Consider the following 21,349-nt stretch of genomic DNA (forward strand, 5'->3'; position numbering starts at 1 on the left):
CCCCACGCCGGCCCAGGCCCCGCCCCCGCTGCGCTCGGCGTTGTCCGACGGTTCCCGGCGTCCCTCGGTTCCCCTCGGCAGTTTCCGGCAATGATCGAGAGTTTCGAGCGTGCCCCCTTGTTGTCTCTCGGCTGCCGTCCGCGCCCCCGCCGCCCCCCTTTTCGGCTCCCCCTCCCCCTCCCCCCGCCGCCGGGCCGGCTGGCGCCTCTGGCGTTACGGGCTGGGCAAGATGGCGGCCTTCGGGATCTTGAGCTACGAACACCGGCCCCTGAAGCGGCCGCGGCTGGGGCCTCCCGATGTGTACCCTCAAGATCCCAAACAGAAGGAGGTGCGTTCAGAAATCCGGGCTCTCGAGGGGCCAGGGGCAAGCGATCCGCCTAGAAGGAAGCACTGATGGTTTGGGGAGGGGGGGCGGGGCGGGTTCGTGGGAGCGAAAGTCCCGAAAGGGGGAAGAGTAAAGTGGGCTGGTGTAGGAGAGTAGGACCCGGCGGGGGGTCCTGGGTGTGAATAGGGGGTGATGTAGGGGCCACGCTGGAGGCGCCCCCCTCTCCACACACACACCTCAGAAAGTTGTCGGAGGCAGCTTGGTGAGCTACGGCTGCTCGCAAGCTTGCAAGGAAGAGAGATGTTGAGTGAGCTCTGGGCGATCGGGAATCTTAGTGACTGCGGGGTGAGGGTGGTGTCCAAATGAATGTAAGGGCCTAGCTTTAAGTAACAATCTGTTCCACTCAGGATCCTCCTCTGTTTTTCCCCCTTCTTCCCTTCTCTTCTGCCCTCCTCTCCCACCACCACCACCCCTGAGGGGAAAAAAAAAGCTAAAATGTCGTTTTCCTGCCTCAGGATGAACTGACGGCCCTGAATGTAAAACAAGGCTTCAATAACCAGCCTGCTGTCTCTGGGGATGAACATGGCAGTGCCAAGAACGTCAACTTCAATCCTGCCAAGGTGAGACAACCCTGCCAGGCTGAAGGAAAAGGCTGGAAGAATCTGAGAAGGAGCAAAGGCTTGGGTTGGGAAGACTTCAAGGGACAACCTAAATGGTTGAGTTTTCCTTCATAACCTAATGCTACCACATTGGCATTTGCCCATCAAAGGCACAACCACCTCTCTGCCCCTTCTTCCCACCCTGAGGTGTAGTTTTCTTCCCTCAGATCAGTTCCAACTTCAGCAGCATTATTGCAGAGAAGTTACGTTGTAACACCCTCCCTGACACTGGTCGCAGGAAGCCCCAAGTGAACCAGAAGGACAACTTCTGGCTGGTGACGGCGCGATCCCAGAGTGCCATTAACACCTGGTTCACTGACCTGGCTGGCACCAAGCCACTCACACAACTAGCCAAAAAGGTGAGCTACTGTTTCCTGTTCTTCAGGCCAAGGAGGGGAGCGTGGGCACCAAGTACCCTCCTATTCCCAGGTTAAGCTACATGGATGCCAGCTTGTAGGGGTGACAGAGGTCTCACTATTTGCGATGTCCATGCAGGTCCCCATTTTCAGTAAGAAGGAAGAAGTGTTTGGGTACTTAGCCAAATACACAGTGCCTGTGATGCGGGCTGCCTGGCTCATTAAGATGACCTGTGCCTACTATGCAGCAATCACTGAGACCAAGGTTAAGAAGAGACATGTCATTGACCCCTTCATGGGTGAGTAACTCCTAATACCAGGAGTCCCACCACTCATTGCTTCAAGGAGTGAGAGAGAGGCCCTTGGAATCGTTCTCCTTCCTTATCTATATTCCCTGCTTCTGTTTGTATCTTGCATTCACTCAATTAGTAAACATGGAGTTTCTCGAGTACCTACTGTGTCCGGATGCTGGGATATGAAGACGACCAGTACCTAATCCCTGCCCTTAGGATGCTTATACTCTAGTAGGGCTGCTAAGGCATATGTACGAATCATGTAATTAAATGTAGAAAGTAGTAAGTGTCAAAAGAGGTGGCAGAAGGTTCTTTGAGACTTCAGTGGGCAGAAATATTACTTTCTTTTGGGGACACCTGGGAAGGCTTTAGGAAGATGGCATTTGACTAGAGCCCAAGAGGACAAATAGGATTTAGAAGTATGGTGAGTGGGCTTTGGGGTGGGGGACAGAAGGTGTTCTGAGCAGAGAGAGAGTATGAAATAGCCCTTTTCCCATCTTTCCCCCAGAATGGACTCAGATCATCACCAAGTACTTATGGGAGCAGCTGCAAAAGATGGCTGAATACTACCGGCCAGGGCCTGCAGGAAGCGGGGGCTGTGGTTCCACTATAGGGCCCTTGCCCCATGATGTAGAAGTGGCAATCCGGCAGTGGGACTACAATGAGAAGCTGGCCATGTTCATGTTTCAGGTAGGAAGTGGGGCATGTTGTGTGGAACGTTGGATCGAGCCTGGTCTCATACTCTGTCAGTGTGGAACAGAATCTGCCTGCTGCCTTGCCCCAGTTGTGGTTCTCTTGATCCTTTCATTTCCTTTATCTGCCTCATCTCTAGTAGTCCCTGGGCTAAACTAATACTCTTCCCACCCCTCGTACCCATAGGATGGAATGCTGGACAGACATGAGTTCCTGACCTGGGTACTTGAGTGTTTTGAGAAAATCCGCCCTGGAGAGGATGAATTGCTTAAACTGCTGTTGCCCCTGCTGCTTCGAGTAAGGCCTAGGATTTGGGTGGGGCTGGGGAGGATTTGAGGAGGGATAAGACATGAAAGCAGTGTCCCTTGGAGAGAACTGGGGGTTTTGATCCTCATGTCTTCACAGTACTCTGGGGAATTCGTTCAGTCTGCATACCTCTCTCGCCGCCTTGCCTACTTCTGTACCCGGAGGCTGGCCCTGCAGCTGGATGGCGTGAGCAGTCACTCGTCTCATGTGATGTCTGCTCAGTCGACAGGCACACTGCCCACCACCCCTGCTCCTCAGCCCCCGACTAGCAGCACACCCTCTACACCCTTTAGTGACCTACTTATGTGCCCTCAGCACCGGCCCCTAGTTTTTGGCCTCAGCTGTATCCTTCAGGTAGGTACTGGGTGGGCTCAAGGAAAATCCTGAGAAGAGCTGGGTGCCCGTCCTGGAGAATGGTGGTGATTCTAAATTGGAAGTGGGAGTAGACACTGAATACTTGCTTGGAGATTGTTGCTTCTCATTCTAGGGTGTTAGTTCCTTTTCAGTTAGTTAGTTCCCTTCCAGGGCTAAATAGTAGGCCCAAAGCCTTTGAGGAGAGTGGATGAAGTGAGGGGCTCGGAGATGGAGTGTTGCCACCCCAGGGACTCAGAATAGTTTTGGCTTGCAAATCTAAGGGTTGGGTCATTTAATGGGATTCTAGAGAGAGAGCCATGGTAACTGAGTTTGACTTAGCTTTCCTGTCCGGCAGACCATCCTCCTGTGTTGTCCTAGTGCCCTGGTTTGGCACTACTCACTGACTGATAGCCGAATTAAGACTGGCTCACCACTTGACCACCTGCCTATTGCCCCCTCCAACCTGCCCATGCCAGAGGGCAACAGTGCCTTCACTCAGCAGGTAAGTCTGACCAATAGTCTGGTACCCCTAGAGTGAGATGTGAGGCGAAATTACCAGACTTGGAGTCTGGTACTATTCTTTTAGCTTGGGGCCTGGCCTTTTGCATGCCTTGGTACATCCTTAAAGCCTTCCTTTTCGATATTACAGGTCCGTGCAAAGTTGCGGGAGATTGAGCAGCAGATCAAGGAGCGAGGACAGGCAGTTGAGGTTCGCTGGTCTTTTGATAAGTGCCAGGAAGCTACTGCAGGTGGGTGTCAGCGGTCAGATAGTAAGAAGGATGTTTGAGGAAAGGATGGGGGTAGTAAGGACATATAGATCTGAGAGTCAGAATGCAGTGGGTCTCCAGTGAAGTCCCCTTTACCACTTTTCCTTCTTAGGCTTCACCATTGGACGGGTGCTCCATACTTTGGAAGTGCTGGACAGCCATAGTTTTGAGCGCTCTGACTTCAGCAACTCTCTTGACTCCTTGTGTAACCGAATCTTTGGATTGGGGCCTAGCAAGGATGGGCATGAGGTAAGCAAGAGGGAGTATAGAAGAAGTGCAAAGCATTGCAGGAGCAACAGTATCTATGAGGGGAAGGCATGGTGAGGCATTGAAACCAGGGGATGTCTGAAGAGATGATCTTACTGGGCCTAGGATGTTTTAAGGTGGGGCCCAGTCTTTCAAAAATTGGAGCTCAGTTGTTCGTCCCCAGCCCTGCCTTACTCACCCCTGTCTTCCTTTACTCTCCAGATCTCCTCAGATGATGATGCTGTGGTATCATTACTGTGTGAATGGGCTGTCAGCTGCAAGCGTTCTGGTCGGCATCGTGCTATGGTGGTAGCCAAGCTGCTGGAGAAGAGACAGGCAGAGATTGAGGCTGAGGTTAGGGGGCAGAGATAAGACAGTGCGACTGGCCAGTGGAGCAGTGGCAACCGGGGTTGGAGAGAGATTCAGTTGGTAGTGGGACCAAAGTGGAAGTTGTGAGAATAAAGAGGTGGTAGAAAACCTAAAGGGAAAGTTGAGGACATAAGGCAAAAGTAGAAAGGAGCAGGTTGATGTCAGAGTTCTCTAACTCCTTCTGTAGGCGATCAAGTCTTCAGTTGGGAGGTGGTAAAGAAAATAGAGGTCAAAGGGGGAGCGGAAGTGAAAAGCTTGGGGTGGAGGCGAAACAGGTGATAGTTCAAGGATTACACACGAAGGAGTGAAGAACCAGGTAAAATCCAATCCTACAGTTGGTTCTCTCGTCCTACAGCGTTGTGGAGAATCAGAAGCCGCAGATGAAAAGGGTTCCATCGCCTCTGGCTCCCTTTCTGCTCCTAGTGCTCCCATTTTCCAGGATGTTCTCCTGCAGTTTCTGGATACACAGGCTCCCATGCTGAGTATGGTCCCCTGCCACCCTCTGGTTACCTCTGCCTAGACTTAGTTACCCGTCACTGTCATCAGAAAGTATAATTAAGGGTCTTGTGGTATATATTTCTGTCTTGGGTTCTATGCAGAATGACTTTTGGACATAATTCTAGTCTTTGATCATCTTACAGTTTAACAGAGTAGAGAAATAAAAAGAAGAATAAAAAGAACATACGATCGAAGCATTTTCATGTATAAATAGCAGCAAAGATGCCATATTCCTTTATGAGATGGTGTGTGGGGCAGGAGGTGGGGTAACCAACCACACTTTGTCCTTCAACAGTTTTGGGGTGTTTTTTTCTTTTTGGTCGTTCCTATTCTTGCCTCCCTCAGACAGTCTAGGAGCACCATACCTTAGGTGTGTCCCTCTCTCTCTCTGCCCAACTCTTGTGCTCTCCTAACTCATCTTTTCTCGTTCCCTCCCTCCAGCGGACCCCCGAAGTGAGAGTGAGCGGGTGGAGTTCTTTAACTTGGTACTGCTGTTCTGTGAACTCATTCGACATGATGTTTTCTCCCACAACATGTATACTTGCACCCTCATCTCCCGAGGGGACCTTGCCTTTGGAGCCCCTGGTCCCCGGCCTCCCTCTCCCTTTGATGACCCTGCTGATGACCCAGAGCGCAAGGAGGCTGAGGGCAGCAGCAGTAGCAAGCTGGAGGTGAGTGGGCTTTCCCTTGCCCTGGACAGTTTCTTCTGACATTCCCACCTTCCTGGCTTCCAGAGTCCTCAGAATCCTTCACCTAGTAATGAGGGTAGTCTTTGCTTAGTACTTCACAGGTTATAAAGTGCTCCCACATCTGTTTTTTTTCATTTGATCCTCACAACAGCCCTATGAGGTACTCTTATCCCCATTTTAAAGCTGAAGGAAACCGAGGCCCATGGTGGTTAAGCGACCGGTCAAGGCTTGAATCCACATCCGATGCTTTTCCCAATGTGGTCTCCTCTCTCCAATTCTCCTGTCAATCAACATTTCTAGATGGTGGGGAGCAGCTCCCTGGAGCTAAAGCAGCTTTGCTTACGTTCTGTGCCCTCAGGATCCGGGGCTCTCGGAGTCTATGGACATAGACCCTAGTTCCAGTGTACTGTTTGAGGACATGGAGAAGCCTGATTTCTCAGTAAGTTAGATTCCGCTATGGAAGAATCCAGCTCCTGTTCTGCTGCTTTTGGGGATTTCTTTATGCCCCCTCCTCCCGTTTTCTTCCTTTAAATGTTCTGCCCTTTCACCTTTCTCTTAGTTGTTCTCTCCTACTATGCCCTGTGAGGGGAAGGGCAGTCCATCCCCTGAGAAACCAGATGTTGAGAAGGAGGTGAAGCCCCCACCCAAGGAGAAGATAGAAGGGACCCTTGGGGTTCTTTATGACCAGCCACGGCATGTGCAGTATGCCACACACTTTCCCATCCCCCAGGTACTGTTCCCCAACACCTTGTGACCATCTATTTTGAGCCTAGGTTTCTGTCCGAGGACCGTGCCGAGGGGTTGGAGCTGTTCTTGAGGGTGTGGTATGCTGGGAAAGGGCTTGAGCCCTGGGATGCTCAGGGGCATGGAGCATGCTTTTAAGAGGAGGGAAGGAGATCCATGCTGGAGTCTGATGGTGCTGCTGGGATGCAGGAGGAGTCATGCAGCCATGAGTGCAACCAGCGGTTGGTCGTACTGTTTGGGGTGGGAAAGCAGCGAGATGATGCCCGACATGCCATCAAGAAAATAACCAAGGATATCCTGAAGGTTCTGAACCGCAAGGGGACGGCGGAAACTGGTGGGTGTGAGGCTCCTTAAACAGATCTCCCCCAAAGAGCGCCCTAGTCAGTCTTCCCTTTCCCAGCATAGGGAACTCCCAGTCATGTCCCAATGTCCTGTCTCTTGGAGTCTCCTGAGAGCTCTAGTCCTTTTGAAACTTCCCCCCTCATTCCCCCCTTCTGCAGACCAGCTTGCTCCTATTGTGCCTCTGAATCCTGGAGACCTGACATTCTTAGGTATCTCACAGTAAGCCCCATACTGCCCGCCCTCCCTCTCCCTTCCCTCCCTCAACCTAGCACCTCCCTGTACGTATTCCTCTAAGGTCCCCCTAGTCTGTGGTCCTCAAAACCTTTGCTTCACTCTCCCCTTCCCTTCATCCCTCCCCTGTCCCTTCCTTGACCCTCCCTTCCCTTCTTCCCTCTTCCTTCCTTCCTTCCCTCCCTCCCTCCCACCTTCCCTCCCTTCCTTCCCCCTTCCCTCTCTCCCTCCTATAGCCTTCTCTCCATACCCACCCCTCCCCACCCCCAGTCAACTAGTTATCTTCCTGGTCCTGACTGGTCCCTTTCGACTGTCCCCTCAGGTGGGGAGGATGGGCAGAAGCGACGGCGCAACCGGCCTGAAGCCTTCCCCACTGCTGAAGATATCTTTGCTAAGTTCCAGCATCTTTCACATTATGACCAACACCAGGTCACGGCTCAGGTGTGGGCCTAAGTCCAGACCCCTTCCCCCACACTGGCCTCCTGTCCTATTTTCCTTTCTTCCTTATCTTTTCTTTCCCCCCTAGGCAGGCTAAGCCTCCCAGTCTCATCCCCTTCCACCATCATCCTTTCCTGCTTCCCTGGTTCTTCCCACCTCTCTCTACTCCCGTCTCACTCCCACTGCCCTTATCAGGTCTCCCGGAATGTTCTGGAGCAGATCACGAGTTTTGCCCTTGGCATGTCATACCACTTGCCTCTGGTGCAGCATGTGCAGTTCATCTTCGACCTCATGGAATATTCACTCAGCATCAGTGGCCTCATCGACTTTGCCATTCAGGTGGGGAAGTTGGGGAGATAAGGGGGAAGGAAGGAGTTTGTGCTCTATAGCGTCATAAGGATAGGAGTAGAGGCTCAAGCTAGTGTCCCAGGCTATTTGGAGGCGCAGAAAGACTAGCACCGGGGAAATGGAACATGAGTTAAAACAGCAGGAGTAGAGACTCAAGTGCTCCCTGGGGAGGCCCAAGAGACAGATGAGAGCATTCGGCACTCAGTGTCCTCCCATGGTGCAGTTCATAGGATCACATCTTGGAGACTGGTTAGATCGTTGACGTGGCTTGTGTTGTTAATAGAATAGACGGCAGTGGCATATGGCAACAGGGCCATTCTATACTGAGGCGACTCCTGCAGGAAGGGGCTCAGGCCTGGCTTTGCAACAGTTTGCTCACAGGAAGGGGGATTATATATAACATGCAGGGCCTCTTCTCATTTCTCACCCCCTACTCTCTCTGCTAGCTACTGAATGAACTGAGTGTAGTTGAGGCTGAGTTGCTTCTCAAATCCTCGGATCTGGTGGGCAGCTACACTACCAGCCTGTGCCTGTGCATTGTGGCTGTCCTGCGGCACTATCATGCCTGCCTCATCCTCAACCAGGACCAGATGGCACAGGTCTTTGAGGGGTAAGCAGGGCTTCGAAATAACCGAAAGGCGCAGGGCTCTGGTGAACGCTGCTGGAAGCGGCCTGTGGAGAACACGTGAAGCTCTCACTGTGGGAAAGTGCATTCCATTCAGGTGGGGAGGGGAGAGTACTGCCCAGAGACTTGAATCTGGGTCCAGGGCCCTTTGCGCCCCAGCCCCTGCATACCATCTGCTGACCCTCCTGACCTTGCTGCCTTGTGACAGGCTGTGTGGCGTAGTGAAGCATGGGATGAACCGGTCAGATGGCTCCTCTGCAGAACGCTGTATCCTTGCTTATCTCTATGATCTGTACACCTCCTGTAGCCATTTAAAGAGCAAATTTGGGGAGCTCTTCAGGTAAGAGAGGTGGGAGGTAAGGGGTAGAGGGTGGGACCTAGTTCCACCTCCTTCCCATTGCCGCCCAACTTGGGAGCAGAGCACAGCCCAGGACCCTGCTGTCTCTGCAGGGTCATTTGGGGACTGTGTCCTCCACATGTTCTTGGGTCCTGAGCATGGGCCGTCCTCGTCAGCCTTTCCTCCAGCCCGTCTCTGTGGGGCCCACACTCCTCCCCGCTGCCTCCAGAGGCCCCTGTGCCTTATTCTCACTGGTTTCCTTTCCTGCCCAGTCTCCTTTGTCCCATCTCCCCTTTTGTGGTCCCAGGGTCCCTGGTCCCTCCTTTTTTTCTTTTCTCCCCTTTGCTGACCATCCCTCTACCTCACCAGACCTTCTTCAACAGTACTGTCTCCCTTCCCCCACCTCTGCAGCGACTTCTGCTCCAAGGTGAAGAACACCATCTACTGCAACGTGGAGCCGTCAGAATCCAATATGCGCTGGGCACCTGAGTTCATGATTGACACTCTGGAGAACCCTGCAGCTCACACCTTCACCTACACGGGGCTAGGCAAGAGTCTTAGTGAGAACCCTGCTAACCGCTACAGCTTTGTCTGCAATGCCCTTATGCACGTCTGTGTGGGGCACCATGATCCCGATAGGTATGGGGCGTACTGAGTGAAGACTGGGCACCATGCTCCTGCCTGATATTGGGAGGGATGAGATGCCCGGGAGGTACTGCTACCTTGGTTATTGCTGGGTGGAGATGAAAAGTTAATGAGTCTGAGGTCTTGTGGAACAAGGATTTTCCTGAGGGCATTTGTACTTTTCCCCAGGGTGAATGACATCGCAATCCTGTGTGCAGAGCTGACCGGCTATTGCAAGTCACTGAGTGCGGAATGGCTAGGAGTCCTTAAAGCCTTGTGCTGCTCCTCTAACAATGGCACTTGTGGTTTCAACGACCTCCTCTGCAATGTAGATGTGAGACTCAGGGTGGGGTCCCACTGGGGCAGGAGGCAGTTACCAGGGCAGGGCTCTGGTCCCAGTACTCAAGGTAGTAAAGGGACAGAGCTTTGGAAATTGAAGGCGTATCACTTTGAGTAGGTGCCCTCTCTCCACACTGAGTCGTGATGTCTGTCTGCTTTTTCCCTCAGGTCAGTGACCTGTCTTTTCATGATTCCCTGGCTACTTTTGTTGCCATCCTCATCGCTCGGCAGTGTTTGCTCCTAGAGGATCTGATTCGCTGTGCTGCCATCCCTTCACTCCTTAATGCTGGTGAACTACCAATCCGTAACCCCTAGAATTTCTGGACCCCAAATTTCAGTACACACGTGATGAGTGGACTCACGTTGTTCAGTGTGGGGTTCCCTGGCCTCACCAGAGGCCAGTCCTGTGGTGTGCCTCAGGCTGCGCAGGGCCTCTTTCTTACCCCGCATTTGCAGCTGTGATCTTTCCGGTGTTTGACCCTTCAAGGTACTCCCCTTATACTGCAAAACAGTTGGCTGCTCCACCTTTCCTCCAGCATTCTCTTGTTTTTTTCCTTTCACCTGACCTGTCTCCCCTTTTGGCCCCTCACCACCCGCAAACCCACACACAGTCCACCTTCATCCTTTCCAATCTGTTTTGTCTTCCTTCTTTTAGCTTGCAGTGAGCAGGATTCTGAGCCCGGGGCCCGACTTACCTGCCGCATCCTCCTTCACCTTTTCAAGACACCTCAACTCAATCCTTGCCAGTCGGATGGAAGTAAGTGCCCCTGATCTGAGCCAGCCAGCAGTAGAAAGTGCGGCTACCCCACCCCCACTGTTTCTACTTTTGCTTCCCCTGACTTCAGCTCCTTCCCCAGACAAGCCTACTGTAGGAATCCGCTCCTCCTGTGACCGCCACCTGCTGGCTGCCTCCCAGAACCGCATCGTGGATGGAGCTGTGTTTGCTGTTCTCAAGGCTGTGTTTGTACTTGGTATGGGGGTAGGAAGGGAGTGGTGCCAGAAGTGTGTATAGGGTGGAGTGCCAGCTAAACTACAAAGGACAGTCTTTCTCTCTCCTGAAGGTGGTCTCTCTGACCTTTGGGGAGGAGAGGAGGGAGGGAAGTATATTTCTGTCCCATAGGGCAGGATTTGGGGAGTTGCTGCCTCTGTGGGTCCGGGCTGGGTCTCTACACAGCGTTCGGATCTCACTCTGCCCTCCCTATCTCCCACCGGTGAACCACAGGCGATGCGGAACTGAAGGGTTCAGGCTTCACTGTGACAGGAGGAACAGAAGAACTTCCAGAGGAGGAGGGGGGAGGTGGCAGTGGCGGTCGGAGGCAGGGTGGCCGCAACATCTCTGTGGAGACAGCCAGTCTGGATGTCTATGCCAAGTACGTGCTGCGCAGCATCTGCCAACAGGTCAGTCTCACCTTCCCCCCACACCTCCTAAATGCCTCTATATAATATAGTCCTGTTTCCAGCCATGATCACGCCACCTCCCTACTATACATCATGTCCCTCACCAGCCCCCAGCCCATCCCTCTTACCCCTAACCCCCTCGCTGGTTGCCCCGGTCCCCTGATTATCAGCTTCCTCAGGAATGGGTAGGAGAACGTTGCCTTAAATCGCTGTGTGAGGACAGCAATGACCTACAAGACCCAGTGTTGAGTAGCGCCCAGGCCCAGCGCCTCATGCAGCTCATCTGCTACCCACATCGGCTGCTGGACAATGAGGATGGGGAAAATCCCCAGCGACAACGCATTAAGCGTATTCTCCAGGTAGGCCAAGGTGATGGGGGTCTTGGAGGAAGCAATGGGGCCCAAGCCTGGGGTGAAATAATAGGACTCTTGAGAGAAAAAGAGAGGGAGAGTTAAGCAGGAAGATGAACAAGGATGTGGATGAAAGGTGGGGATAGAAACAGTTCCAGCATGGGTTTAGAAGTCAAGCCCATACAGTCTAGACTCTAAAGTAAACTGGGTGAGGGCACAGCTCTCTGGAGTAGGACTGTCATTTATCAGTGGGGAGCATAGCATCTGGGAGGCCTAGTTTTTGGCCTTGTATGTTCGTCATTTTGGTCATGGCTCAGTAATGAATAGTCCTGCTACTGAACAGCTGCTACTTATTGAGTGACTGCTTTGTGCCAGGTACTGGTATTGTGCTCAGCACTCTATGTACATTTTCTCGTTTAATTTTTACAACCCTGTGAAGTAGGTATGAGTATCTCTGTTTGACCTGTGAGGAAACTGAGGCTTGACGAGGTTAAATAACTTGCCCAAGGTGACACAGCTAGTAAGTTTGGAGTCGGGATGTGAACCCAGGTATGCCTGTGCCCTTTTAGCTTCGCTGTGCTGCTGCTTCAGACATTCAGGTGACTGGAGGGTGGAAGAATAAAGCCACTGAGGAAAAGCTAAAGGCATGAGGTCTCTTCAGCCCAGAGGAGATAATGCCGAAGAGAGATTGGCTAACAGTAGCCTTCAGGTCTGTAAAGGACTTTGAGCAGCTGGTTTACAGCAGGAGAAACAGGCTTCAACTTTAACGTCAAGGATTTAGGTTAAGCATTAAGCAGAACTTCCTGATGCTAAGGAATCTGAGGCTCTGGAACAGAAAACTGGAGAAAGATGTGAAATCTTTCCTGAACCACTTTTAAAATAGGATAGGTTTTTCAACCATTTTGGGTTATTTAGGTATAGTCTTTCCTAAAGTTGGGGGCATAGAAAAGTCACTCTTAGACTTCCAGGCGTTTGTGATTCAAGGTTGTGAGACATCGGGAACTGGCCTTGGTGTGATAAGAGGCTGGGGGTCACACAGTGGTGACCAGCTTGGGGGTGGGGGGGTCTCTGTCACAGAACTTGGACCAGTGGACCATGCGTCAGTCTTCCCTGGAGCTGCAGCTCATGATCAAGCAGACCCCTAACAATGTGAGTGGTGCCGGGCCCTCTCTTTCCTGTGCTCACTTTCAGCTCCATGTGTCAGGGAGGTGGGCCACCATAGCAGAACCTAGGTCGTACTCTTGGGTTCTTGACCTGAGAGAGATAAGAGAGGATGGGAAAATGGCAAATGTGTGGAGTTGATGATAAGGGAAATGGGTTGGGAGTGTTGGTGCTCTGCGCTGTGGGGAAGGTTTGTGGTGGTGGTGGAGGCTTTCTGTGGCCACAACTGTAAGGAGGTATGTAAAGGAGAAGACGGTGGGGAACTGGAGAGATATGGAGGTGCTGGAGGGCATGACCTTCAGCAGAGTTGTGTCCCTACCCTCCCATCAACCTCCACAGATGCCTTCCACCCTCATCCCCCATCCCTCCTACCATATGTTTTCCTTCACTCCCAGCTGCCCATTTAGCACCCCTGTGCCTTTCATCCTCCCCAGGAGATGAACTCCCTCTTAGAGAACATTGCCAAGGCCACAATCGAGGTGTTCCAACAGTCAGCAGAGACAGGGTCATCTTCTGGAAACACTGCAAGCAACATGCCCAGCAGCAGCAAGACCAAGCCTGTGCTCAGGTTGGGTAGAAACGTGTTAAGACCCATCCCCTTATGAGTTTCTGTCCTGGTAGTGTAAATGATTTCAGCCGCATGGAGATGCCAGGCGTGCCCATCAGGAAAGGAGAGGACCTGATGCCAGCCTTTGCCCGGCTCCTCTGTGACCCTGTGTACTCCATCTGTCCTCCAGCTCTCTGGAGCGCTCTGGTGTATGGCTGGTGGCCCCCCTCATTGCTAAACTGCCCACCTCAGTCCAGGGGCATGTGTTAAAGGCTGCTGGGGAGGAATTGGAGAAGGGCCAGCACCTGGGTTCCTCTTCCCGCAAAGAACGTGATCGACAAAAGCAAAAGAGGTAACGCGGCTTTGGGGGGCCCAGGATTGAGGGGTGAAAAGGCGAGGAGGCAGGCCCAGGGAAGAAGAAAAAATGGGGTAGAGGGGTGAGGATAAAAATCATAGAAAAGTGGAAAATCAGAGGATAAGAGTGGGCCTGGCTGCACAAGAGGCTAGATCTTAGGAGAGTAGAGTCTGGGGCTTGGAGGGATCAGGTTGGAAGTTGCCTGATCTCCAGCCCATGGTCCTGTTCTTTTTCTTTTCTCTTCCTCCCTTCTCTAGTATGTCCCTGTTGAGCCAGCAGCCTTTCTTGTCCCTGGTGCTGACGTGTCTGAAAGGGCAGGATGAGCAGCGTGAGGGACTCCTTACCTCCCTTTACAGCCAAGTGCACCAGGTACAGGTCTCTGGGCCATGGAGCCAGGCAGGAGGGCAGAGAAGGATGCACCCAGGAGGCCACTATGTACTGAGAACCTTCAGTACTTTCTGACGAATACCTCGGGTGCTCTGGGATGGAAACAAGAGGATCCCTGAGCTGTGTGTTATACTTGTTTCTATCTTAGATTGTGAATAATTGGCGAGATGACCAGTACTTAGATGATTGCAAACCAAAGCAGCTAATGCATGAGGCACTCAAACTGCGGCTCAACCTGGTGAGACGGGGAGCTGAAGAGAAGAAGGAAGTGGGTGGGGCTAGAACTGCAGAGCAAAGAAGCCCCAGTTGGAGGAGGGCAGGGGTGAGGATGGAGGGCCCAGGTTCTTCTGGGTCTTCAAGTAATAACCCGACTCTCCTAAAGGATGCAAGACCTGAAAGTGGTTAAGGGGATGGATCCTTGCAGGTGCCCCGCCTCAGTATCCTAGATTCTGGCTGGGCCCTAGCAGCCTGAGAAACCCATTGTGGAATGTTGAATGGAATCTTGGACATCCTTTAGTCCAACTCACATCATTTTATAAGAAAGGAAACCGAGGCCTAGAGATGTCAAGAATTAAGTCATTGGCCTGAGATCATGTAGCAAATCATAGTTACAATTGGAACATGACCTTGGGTGTCCTAAGTCGACCAAACCCAGGTTCTAATCTGAGCTTTCCCTGAATGCCGGACTTGGCCCCTGAACCATCTGACTGACTTGTTGTGGCCCTGGCAGGTGGGGGGCATGTTTGACACGGTGCAGCGCAGCACCCAACAGACCACAGAGTGGGCTGTGCTCCTCCTGGAGATCATCATCAGCGGCACTGTCGACATGCAGTCCAACAAGTAAAGCATCCCCACCTCCTCCCTTCAGTTTTGTACCCAAGGAGATCCCCCTTCCCCCACACCAGCTGCACAACCCGCTGTGATTGGTGTGGCTGACACTGCAGACTCTGAGGTCCCGGGTTCCCCACATGGTTTTGGTGCCCTCGGGATGATGTCTTAAGCACACTCCCTACTTCTGTCCCACCCTGAGGCCTTTGTCTGTCTGAACCTCTTTCTTCTCCTGTTTTCTCCCTGGCTTCCTGTCACAGCGAGCTCTTCACCACTGTATTGGACATGCTGAGCGTGCTCATCAATGGGACCCTGGCTGCGGACATGTCCAGCATCTCTCAAGGCAGCATGGAGGAAAACAAACGCGCCTACATGAACCTGGTGAAGAAGCTGCGGGTGAGCAGAGGAGGCAAGGACGAGGCTCGGGGGACTACGATATGGGCTCCCTCTCCCCTGTGTTTACTGTCCAGCCCAGGGACTTCTTTCTGGCCAGAGCCCCTACCCTCCCCTTTCATGTCCATTTTTCCTTCGTTCTTCATACAGCGAGGATTTACTGAGCGTCTTCATGCCAGGTTCTGTGCTGTCCTCTGAGACTTCCCATCCCTCTTTTTCTGTGTCCTTGAACTCTTGTCCCATCTTCCTGTGCCTGCAGAAAGAGTTGGGGGAGCGCCAATCAGACAGTCTGGAAAAAGTTCGCCAGCTGCTGCCACTGCCCAAGCAGACCCGAGATGTCATCACATGTGAGCCACAGGGCTCCCTTATTGACACCAAGGGCAACAAGATTGCCGGCTTTGATTCCATCTTCAAGAAAGAGGCATGTTCTGTTGTCTTCCAGTCCTGGGCCCCCCACCCCCGCCGCTGCTTTTCCCCATTGGGCCAGAGCCTCCCTGCCTTAACCTTGTAGCTATAGCAGGCTCGCAGGGCCTGGCCAGTGAGAGCCGACTCTGGGCGGTGAGCTAATCACGTGCCTTTCCTTACATTTCTCCCCATCTTGGGAGTCTCACCCTCTCGCCTTGGTCTCTTGCTTCACTCCTGCCCACCTCTCACCACTCCTACCCACCTTTGAACATACCACCCATTTCTCAGCACCCCACCCTCCTCTATCCTCTGCCCCACTTGCCTCCTGTCCTACTCCACCCCTGCCTGTGCCGCACCCTTCTCTCTGGATGACAGCCGGTATCTCTTTTATCCCTGCATTTCTCTCCCCCCACTCACCATCTCAGCACAGTTTTCTCTTTCCCCTCACTCTGTCAGTTGCAGTATTTGTTGAGTAACCATAATCATTGTGTATAGTAGAGAGGGAGAGGAAAAAGAGGATGCAGAGTTTAAAATCCAAAAGCCAAGCGGTTCATATATACATTCTCTTCACTGCTTTTCCTGGCCCGTCTGTCTCTGTCTGTCTTTCTGAGTGTCCTTGTCTTGCTCGCTCGCTGCCCGACTCTCACCTCGCCTTTCTCTGTCTCTCTCCACTTTGTCTCTTCGTCTCTCTCTCTCTTCCTGTTTTTTTCTCTCTCCCCCGTCTCTCTCTTTCTCTCTGCCTGTCTTTAGTCTCTCACTGCCTTTTCTCTCTCCCTTCCTGTTTCTGTCTCTGTCTTCCTCTGAATGTCAGTCTGTCTCTGAGTGTGCTCCCTCCACCCATCGCCCTCTCCCCTCTTGACTCTGTCTCCTCCGCGTGGATGTACGTGTGTCTGTGTCCATCTGTCTTCCTCTCACCATCTCCCCTGAATCTACCCGTGACTTTTTTCCTTTATTGCCAACAGATAGTTTCCCCGCTCCTACAAGTCCTCAAGGTCTGTCTTCTGTTTTCCGAGTTTCAACAGCTCACTGTTTCTCATTTTCTGGAGCAGGGTCTACAGGTTTCCACCAAACAAAAGATCTCTCCCTGGGATCTTTTTGAGGGGCTGAAGCCGTCTGCACCACTCTCTTGGGGCTGGTTTGGAACAGTCCGGGTCGACAGGCGAGTGGCCCGAGGCGAGGAGCAGCAGCGGTTGCTGCTCTACCACACACACCTGCGGCCCCGGCCCCGTGCCTATTACCTGGAGCCACTGCCACTGCCACCAGAGGATGAGGAGCCCCCCGCTCCCACCCCGCTAGAGCCTGAGAAAAAGGCTCCAGAGCCCCCCAAAACTGACAAGCCTGGGGCTGCTCCACCTAGTACTGAGGAACGCAAGAAGAAGTCCACGAAGGGCAAGAAACGCAGCCAGCCTGCTGCCAAGACGGAGGTTAGTGCTGCCTCCATTCTGCTGCTTCCACAGCTTCTCGCGCTTCATGATTCTGTTCAGTTTCTGGTTTGTGGGAGGGGCACAGGTGTGTGCGGAAGGGGTGCCATAAGAATTACAAAAATTAACTCTGTGGATCCAGCTCCTCTTCAGCCCTCCTACCCAACCTCGTCCCACTCCTCAGCTACTGCTCACTCACCCTCCTCTGCGTTCATATAGGACTATGGAATGGGCCCAGGGCGGAGTGGCCCCTATGGTGTGACCGTGCCTCCGGACCTCCTGCACCACGCCAACCCTGGTTCCATATCCCACCTTAGCTACAGGCAGGGTTCCATAGGCCTGTACACCCAGAACCAGCCACTACCTGCAGGTGAGTGCCAGCCACTAGGAACAGGGCAATTACTGAACATTCCTCCCACCTGAAGGATGATGCCACTCCTCCGAGGAGCTATGGATGACCAGGACAGAGCAGGGACCAGAGGGATGAGGAGCCTACAGAGGTCAGCCTGATCCCCTTTCCAGGTGGCCCTCGTGTGGACCCATACCGCCCTATGCGGTTACCAATGCAGAAGCTGCCGACCCGACCACCTTACCCTGGAGTGCTACCCACAGCCGTGACTGGCGTCATGGGACTGGAACCCTCTTCCTACAAGACCTCTGTGTACCGACAGCAGCAGCCTGCGGTGCCCCAAGGACAGCGCCTTCGCCAACAGCTCCAGGCAAAGATAGTGAGAGGGGCAGTAGGGAGGGCCGTCAGGGAGAGGGGCTTTTGAGGGCAGCAGGACTGAGGAGACACTTGGGATCTTCACAAGGACACGCGGAGTGGGAGATAGAAGAAACGAGATGGCGAAAAGTGTTTCCTGAGTTTGAGTTTGTCCCCTTTTTCCCTTTAGCAGAGTCAGGGGATGTTGGGACAGTCATCTGTCCATCAGATGACTCCCAGCTCTTCCTACGGTTTGCAGACCTCCCAGGTAAGGGCACAAGATGGTGAGACTCGGGGAGCTTGAGGCAAGCTGCTCTGCACACTCTTGACCCTGACTCCCTCTCTCCTCCTTCCCTCCAGGGCTATACTCCTTATGTTTCTCATGTGGGATTGCAGCAACACACAGGCCCCGCAGGTACCATGGTGCCCCCCAGCTACTCCAGCCAGCCTTATCAGAGCACCCACCCTTCTACCAATCCTACTCTTGTAGATCCTACTCGCCACCTGCAACAGCGGCCCAGTGGCTATGTGCACCAGCAGGCCCCAACCTACGGACATGGGCTGACCTCCAGTCAGAGGTACCCAAGGAGATGGAGGGCTGTGAAGACGTAGTGAGATAGGAGGGCACATTTGACTTGGGAAAACCGACGCCTGGGAGTGATGGGACTAGTCAGACTTTTCGAGATGTGCAAACCACTTATCTGGCCACATAGCCTGTCATCACGAAATGCCAGAGCTGGAAGGGACCCTGGCAAGCACTAGTCTCACACCTACTTCCCCAACATGTCTTTGAGGCCCAGAGAGGAGAAATCATTTCTCCAACTATGATAAGGAAAAATTTGGGGTTCATTGATGCACTGTGTGACCAAGAGTCACCAAGCTCTTAGCAGAACAGTTTCACACTGGAATAGACTAATGAACAAATCGTCCCACCATGCCGCATGTTAATCAGGCCTCAGATAAGACATTGTAATCATGTCTTGGGGTTCTGCGGCTTAGAATTTAGAACACTGCGGGGTGGACCCGAGGAAAAGTCCTTTACTTGGAAGGATTAACTGCCCACTGTGTGGCTAGCACTATGCTAGCACTGGGTGGGGTGAGGAAAGATGCCAAAAAGAAAAATACCAAGTCCTTCACCATGAAGAATTTTTACTGTCGTTGGGGAAGATGAGACTGAACACTTAAGAAGAACACTTAGAGAACATTATGAGAAGAGGCAGCATTAGGTGTGCAGTTGTGTGCTGTGAAGTGAAAAGGGAATTCAGACAGGTAGGGGATAACACCACTGGGGGCCTGAGTCATCGGAGAAAGTGCCAGGAAGGAGGTCAGACTTGCGTTGGCCTTCGAAGAATAGCTGATTTGGGTTTGTGGAGAGGAGGAGAGGGAAGGGTGTTCTAGGCAGAGAACATAGCATGAACGAAGACACGGGGAGCAGAATGAGTTGGGTGGCTGGGAGGACAGGAGGAAAAAGGGCTTGGATAGAGTGTAAAATTCATGCCAGGGAAGTAAGGGATAGGCTAGGAGTGGGCAGGTTGATAGAGGGCCTTGAGTGCTAGTGCAGAGTTGAGACACAATCCCAGAAAGCGCTCTTTTGATGAGGAAAGTGATGTGATGAGTTGGGCATTTTGAGAGATTAATGTGGAACGTGTGGATATGATACATAGGAAAGGTGAGGGAAAACATGAGGCAGAGGGCCCAGCCAGTAGCCTGTTACAGTGATGTACAGATTGGGGTGAGGAAGGCGTAAAGAGCAGTGGGACTCAATAGTCTTTAAGACGCTGAGATGTTATTGGGGACCACCATCAACAATACCAGAAACCACCTCAGTGAGTGTTTATAGAATACCTGTCCCGTGCTAAAACTGGTTTTCATTTTCATAAGAGAAAAAGAGCTAAAACGGCGTTGAAAAATTCCTACCCATGAAGGTTCTGAGACACTGAAATGGGCTGCTGTCTTTGCCTCTTGTTCCTCAGCCTAGAAGTATGTCAGAACCTAAGAGGGCTTTTCTGGTTAGTGACAGGAGGAATGAATGAAATGACTTGTTGACACTTCTTTCAGGCCACGGACCCAGGCCTTATATTCCCCCTCTCTCCCCACTCTGTGCCTTGACCTCTGGACCTCTTTCTTTGTAGGTTTTCACACCAGACACTGCAGCAAACACCCATGATGGGTACCATGACTCCACTGGGCGCCCAGGGCGTCCAGGCCGGCGTCCGATCAGCTTCCATCTTGCCTGAGCAGCAGCAACAGCAGCAGCAGCAGCAGCAGCAGCAGCAGCAACAGCAGCAGCAGCAGCAGCAGCAGCAGCAGCAGCAGCAACAGCAGCAATACCACATCCGGCAGCAGCAGCAGCAGCAGATCCTGCGGGTAAGGCCCTGGGATTTCCTCTGGGATCTGGGAGCCCAAGAAGGAGGGGAGGCACAAGCTCTTCCAGGTTGTTATGAAGGTTGAATGAGGCTGTGTACATTAAGCTCCCGGCAGAGTGGCTGGCACATAGTAGGGGCTTAAGAAGTTAGTTCCCTCCTCTCCCCCGTTTTGTTCTGGGGGTCCCGGTGGGAGAGAGTTGGGAGTTGTCTGCTGGATCCTTTAGATGTGTTTTCTTCCTCTGCAGCTCTCTGAGGAAGGAGGGCAGTGGACCCAGAGTTCCCTCCCTGCTGCTGCTTCCCTATCCCCATCCCTCCACCACTGAGGCTCAGCTCCCTTGCTCTCCTTAGGAGTATCTCTCATGTTTTCACAGCAGCAGCAGCAGCAACAGCAGCAGCAGCAGCAGCAGCAGCAACAGCAGCAGCAGCAACAGCAACAGCAGCAGCAGCAACAGCAAGCACACCAGCAGCAGCAGCAGCAGGCGGCTCCTCCCCAACCCCAGCCCCAGTCCCAGCCCCAGGTAGCTGCTGGACTACAGTCCCGGGCTCAGGGACGGCTGCCCAGGTTGGGCACACGGCCATGGAACTGGTTGGGGACAGTGTGCAATGGGGTAGAGGTGGGAGGCAAGGCATGGCACTCGAAAAAGGGGTTGGGAGATGAGGATGGAGAAGGAAGTGGAAGGTTTGAAGTGGAAGGTTCAAGTTCAGTCTTCCACTTCCTGTTTCCACCTCAGTTCCAGCGCCAGGGGCTTCAGCAGACACAGCAACAGCAACAGACAGCAGCTTTGGTCCGGCAGCTCCAACAACAGCTCTCCAGTAAGCCTGCCTTCCTTCCCAAGAAGAACCTCATGGATTAGATGGGGGTGGGGGGCCGAAGTCACTGAGGTGATTGCTTCAGGCTCAGGTTGTGGGGGGAAGTATTGCATTCCATCCCTTCCCTTGGTACCTGAATAGCTTTCCTCATGCACACCCACACCTCTGCTTGGTCTCCCACCCCTGATAATCTCTGGTTTTCCACAGATACCCAGCCACAGCCCAGTACCAACCTATTTGGACGCTTCTGAGCCACCTGGAGGAACTGCTTGTGCACTGGATGTGCCCCCCCCCCACTTTCCTCTTAATTCCCAGTCCCCTTCCCGGGCTAGCACCAGTAGTGGTTGGGGCTCTTCCCTCAGGCTCCATTTTTAATGAGTTTTTAGTATTTTTGTTAATGTGAGGCATTGAGCTGTTGGGTTTTGTATATTATTTATATAGAGACCCCAGAGCTGTTGCACCCAATACACAGAGCTTCTTTGCAAAGGGAGTGTGTGAGTTCTGTGTGGCTGGGAAGGGTGGGCTCTTGGGAGAGTGCTGGGAGCTGGACCGACGAGTCAGAACCTTCCTTCTGTTCAGATCATCCCCCCAGTTTACCTTCCACCCCCTAAATCTCTCAATTCTAATTGGATTGCTACCCTG

At 52.8% G+C, this 21,349-nt stretch overlaps 1 protein-coding gene across 27 annotated transcripts; it reads left to right on the top strand.

The window, feature by feature from the left end:
* The first annotated feature begins 6 nt into the window (after positions 1–6).
* On the top strand, positions 7–21,193 carry MED12 (mediator complex subunit 12). Of its 27 annotated transcripts, none has more exons than XM_023633672.2 (46): positions 7–328; positions 841–945; positions 1,152–1,343; positions 1,480–1,639; positions 2,142–2,323; positions 2,513–2,623; positions 2,732–2,986; positions 3,342–3,488; positions 3,636–3,735; positions 3,866–4,002; positions 4,222–4,353; positions 4,724–4,850; positions 5,308–5,537; positions 5,914–5,994; positions 6,115–6,285; positions 6,489–6,633; positions 6,800–6,850; positions 7,195–7,313; positions 7,506–7,649; positions 8,105–8,268; positions 8,492–8,623; positions 9,032–9,259; positions 9,434–9,578; positions 9,752–9,872; positions 10,239–10,340; positions 10,429–10,554; positions 10,806–10,981; positions 11,161–11,340; positions 12,409–12,480; positions 12,927–13,060; positions 13,230–13,391; positions 13,652–13,763; positions 13,930–14,019; positions 14,512–14,621; positions 14,870–15,005; positions 15,262–15,423; positions 16,457–16,831; positions 17,048–17,198; positions 17,351–17,556; positions 17,722–17,799; positions 17,892–17,946; positions 18,022–18,109; positions 19,664–19,898; positions 20,269–20,415; positions 20,629–20,710; positions 20,915–21,193. In XM_023633672.2, exons 1-46 carry the CDS (start codon positions 230–232, stop codon positions 20,956–20,958), a joined length of 6,501 nt encoding a protein of 2,166 aa, XP_023489440.2. In that variant the 5' UTR covers positions 7–229; the 3' UTR covers positions 20,959–21,193. The 27 variants fall into 27 exon arrangements, with proteins under 27 accessions (XP_023489440.2, XP_070114866.1, XP_070114867.1 ...); XM_070258765.1 differs by having other exon boundaries at positions 20,272–20,415; XM_070258766.1 differs by having other exon boundaries at positions 17,725–17,799.
* Positions 21,194–21,349: the final 156 nt, after the last annotated feature.

Source organism: Equus caballus, chromosome X (genome assembly GCF_041296265.1).
Source record: "Equus caballus isolate H_3958 breed thoroughbred chromosome X, TB-T2T, whole genome shotgun sequence".
Taxonomy (NCBI): Eukaryota; Metazoa; Chordata; class Mammalia; order Perissodactyla; family Equidae; genus Equus; species Equus caballus.